The sequence below is a fragment of the Propithecus coquereli genome, unplaced genomic scaffold, assembly GCF_000956105.1.
Source record: "Propithecus coquereli isolate 6110/MARCELLA unplaced genomic scaffold, Pcoq_1.0 Scaffold416, whole genome shotgun sequence".
NCBI classification, from domain to species: Eukaryota; Metazoa; Chordata; class Mammalia; order Primates; family Indriidae; genus Propithecus; species Propithecus coquereli.
The window spans coordinates 954463-957935 of record NW_012149908.1 but is presented as its reverse complement, the minus strand read 5'-3'; the positions used below and the strand labels follow the sequence as shown (position 1 = coordinate 957935).

Below are 3473 nucleotides of genomic sequence, written 5' to 3'. Positions count from 1 at the left end.
ATGGGCTCCAGCTCTATCCAGGATAATACAAGAGGTGCTAGATCACCATTGTTTTTTGTGGCTGAGTAGAACTCCATTGTATACATATACCATATTTTATTAATCCACTCATGTATTGATGGGCACTTGGGCTGTTTCCACATTTTTGCAGTTGTGAATTGTGCTGCTATAAACATTTTAGTGCAGATGTCTTTTTTTAACAGAATGTCTTTTTTTCCTTTGGGTAGAACCAATATTTTCAATCATGTCCTCATCATTTTCTCTTTGGAAATTTTCTTTATACCAAACTAATACATATTAAGGAAAACACAGCAAGCAGGTAAATGTTTAATTTAGGGCCTTTCCAAAAAGCAGTGGGATGCCTTCTTTTGCTTTCATTCTCTTTTTTGATAAATCCTTGGGTTTAAAAAAATTTTTACAAAAAGGTGTTTCTATTCTCTGATTAGTCAGAACACATCAACAGATTTATTTTCCCTTAAAATTGGTCAGAGATAAATACTTGTATTTGTTAACACTGTTTAAAAAAAAAACCCAACCAGCTAACTTTTTCAAAATAGTAAACATTTTGGAGAAGCAAATGAATGTTTTATTCCACAAATATTTACGGAGCAGCTGCTGTGCGCTGAGGCACTGCGCTAAGTGCTGTGGGTGAAGCAAATACCACTGGGTCATTGACTCTGCTCGAGGTGCTGACAAGGCTCAGTGGGGAGCTAAGGCAAGCATGTAAACATCACAAAATAAGGTGGAAAGGGATTAAATGCTCTCAGAGAGGAAACTCTCAAATACTATACTATAGGAGCTCGGAGAAGGGAAAAATCGTTTCCTGCAAGTGGTGTGGGAAGGGAAAATCAGAGAAGGCTTCATGACAGCAGTGGATTTGTGCTAGATCTGGAGGGAAAGTGACATTTTGACCAGTGCAGACTAGGAGCTGCGTCTGTGTGGGGATGAGGGCGGGCTTTTAGGGGAGGCTTGTAAAGGTAAAGAGTGGATCATTGTCAGGTAAAGAGGAAATTCAAGCATGAGGGTAGGTGAAAGAGAAATTAGAAGGGTGAGGAAGCAGGTAGGCAGCAGATTACAAAGGATGTTAAGGTCAAGTGATCACACTCTATTTTGTGGATAAATGGGAAACGAGGAAAGACTTTGAGCAGAGGAGTAGTATGATCAATCGCATGCTTCAGGAAGATTACTTTAACATCAGTGGGGACAGATGGAGAGCAAGGATGGCAATCTAGCGAAGGGAAAACTGATCAGGAGTCTATCACATAGTACAAATAAGAGGTAATGAAAACAGGAATTAAGCAGTATTCATGGGGATGGAAAGAAGAGTATGGATGCAAAAAAAATTGTACATCGTATACAGCACTTATGAAAAATATGGTATAAAGCCTTACCTGATTCTTCCGTATCTTGTTCATCTATTAAACCTACTGAGACGCCTAAATCCACACATTTCTTGCTATGTGCCTTGGACTTCATGTGTTTTGTCAGATTTCCTTAAGGGAAAAGAATGTTTACTAAGCTTACATAGTATTATTTTGCTATTGCGTTTGTCAAAACTGGCATTCCATCCCTATGTCAAGCAAAAGTACAGTTTGTGGTCATACAATTCCAATGACTAAAATTTGGACAAAAGAAAATATTGGTATCTATATAATAACCTTGTTATTTATTAGTAATAATTTCTTTTTCAAATCTGCCTCCTCTACTTTGATATCTACTTTTTGCCTTATAGTTTCTACTCTCTAGTCCTTATTTATCTCTTAGAACATTTTATGCATACTTAATTTAAAGGCCCTTTCAGACTGCACTGTGATCTGTAGTTCACAGAGTGTGAATTTTCTACTAGCTACGTCTGCCGATCTGCAGGCTCTCCCTCATAGTAGTTTGTTTCCTTGCATGCTTTTTAGTTTTAATTGTAAGCTTATCTTCAGCAAGATTGTTTTCCATGGAGTCCTAAGTACCCTGAGTTGTAGAAACATCTCTATAAAGCAGTTTCCCAATTGCTTCTGCCTGGGACCGTCACAGTTTCATAGGTTTCAGATCACTGATTCTGAACCAGTTTTCTTGTTTTGTTTTGTTTTGTTTTGACATGGCACAGGTATACAGCTTTGCTTTTAAGCAGACAGCTTATTTCCCACAAGGCCCAAAGTCACCAGACAAGAGAGCTAGGCTTATTTCACGGGCCTGTCGCGGGATAGGCATTAAAATGCCAGGCCTGTAGGCATACATCTGGTTTTGATTCCCCTAAGGACTTTTAAATTTTTTTAGTATCTGCTCACCATGCCATTATAATTTTGAGTTTCTTCTTTATTTCTGGTACCTTGGAATTTACCTTTTTAAATTTCAGATCTGACTATTGATGAAAACTATTTTTGGTCATTGTAATATTATAAACACTATTTCCGGGTGTCTGGAACAGGAGAAAGAATTTCCTGCATAAATTTTACTTTATCTATTGACTAGAAGTCTCATAATAATATCACTGAAGAAGTGCTTCCTCTGTCAGCTGTTGTACTGACCTCGGTAAGTATTATTAGACTGAGGACCACTGGGCATATTGTCCCAGTGATCATGAATGCAGGGGGACAGCTCAGCTTCTTCTGAGGACACCAAGCATCTTCAGTGGAAAATGCCAGACAAAAGCATATTGCCGACAAGGCCAAATCATCTCTTTTGGGAAAACAAAAACAACTCTAAATACTGTGTTTGCTGGACAGCAGCAAACTAGCATTTGAGCATAAGCCTTTAGAAGAGCTCGAAATGTCTCAATCATTGGTCCAAATTTGGGGCTTGCAATAGCTGAAGCACATGCAGAATTGCTATATTTATGGAGCTTCGATTCCTTAATAAATGCACGAAGGCTGTGAAACTGGTCACACCTGTACAAGCTGATTCTCGCACTAGATAGTATGTTGTTGTGTGAGCCAACCACAAGAGCATCCTGGAACTTAGTGCTTAAGGAGTTCAAGTGTAATAGGCTGCCTAGACCAGATGATATCTAAGGTCCATCAAACCCTGACTTCTGTGTTCTGGAGATAATGCCTGCCTTAACACTTGGCTATATTTGATATTTATGCTAATTATACTTATAAAACGTGAAGCAGATCTGGCAAAATGTTAACAATTAATAAAAGATTATAGGCACATTGGTGTTTATTATACAAATCTCTGCTTTTCTATAAGAGCTTCAAAGTTTTCACATTAAAAAGTTACAAAAATGGTTTAGCCATTTTAATATAGCTGAAAATTTTACTTGTAAGTCAAAATGTTTTCAATATAACAATATTACAAACTGAATTGTAAGGTCTACTAATGGTTCTTTCAAAATGCTTGTTTCCTATATAGACAGCCACAGCAAGTTATTCATTTACTTTCTAAGAAATTAATATATTTATATTGTAGCTAGGCAAATTTTGGAATATAAGTTTTTCATAAGCATATTTTCTTGACTTGAGCTATTACTTATTGCCAAA

The 3473-nt window shown here is 37.2% G+C and overlaps 1 protein-coding gene across 1 annotated transcript in view; it reads right to left on the bottom strand.

The window, feature by feature from the left end:
* The window catches only part of HIVEP1 (human immunodeficiency virus type I enhancer binding protein 1), a 48512-nt gene that overhangs the window by 28568 nt on the left and 16471 nt on the right, over positions 1–3473 (bottom strand). Inside the window, exons 4-5 of the mRNA XM_012653156.1 lie at positions 2520–2617; positions 1392–1493 (exon numbers count right to left, since the gene is read on the bottom strand). Of these exons, the coding sequence (XP_012508610.1) occupies positions 1392–1493; positions 2520–2617 (200 nt within the window). The remainder of the gene's footprint in view (positions 1–1391; positions 1494–2519; positions 2618–3473) is intronic.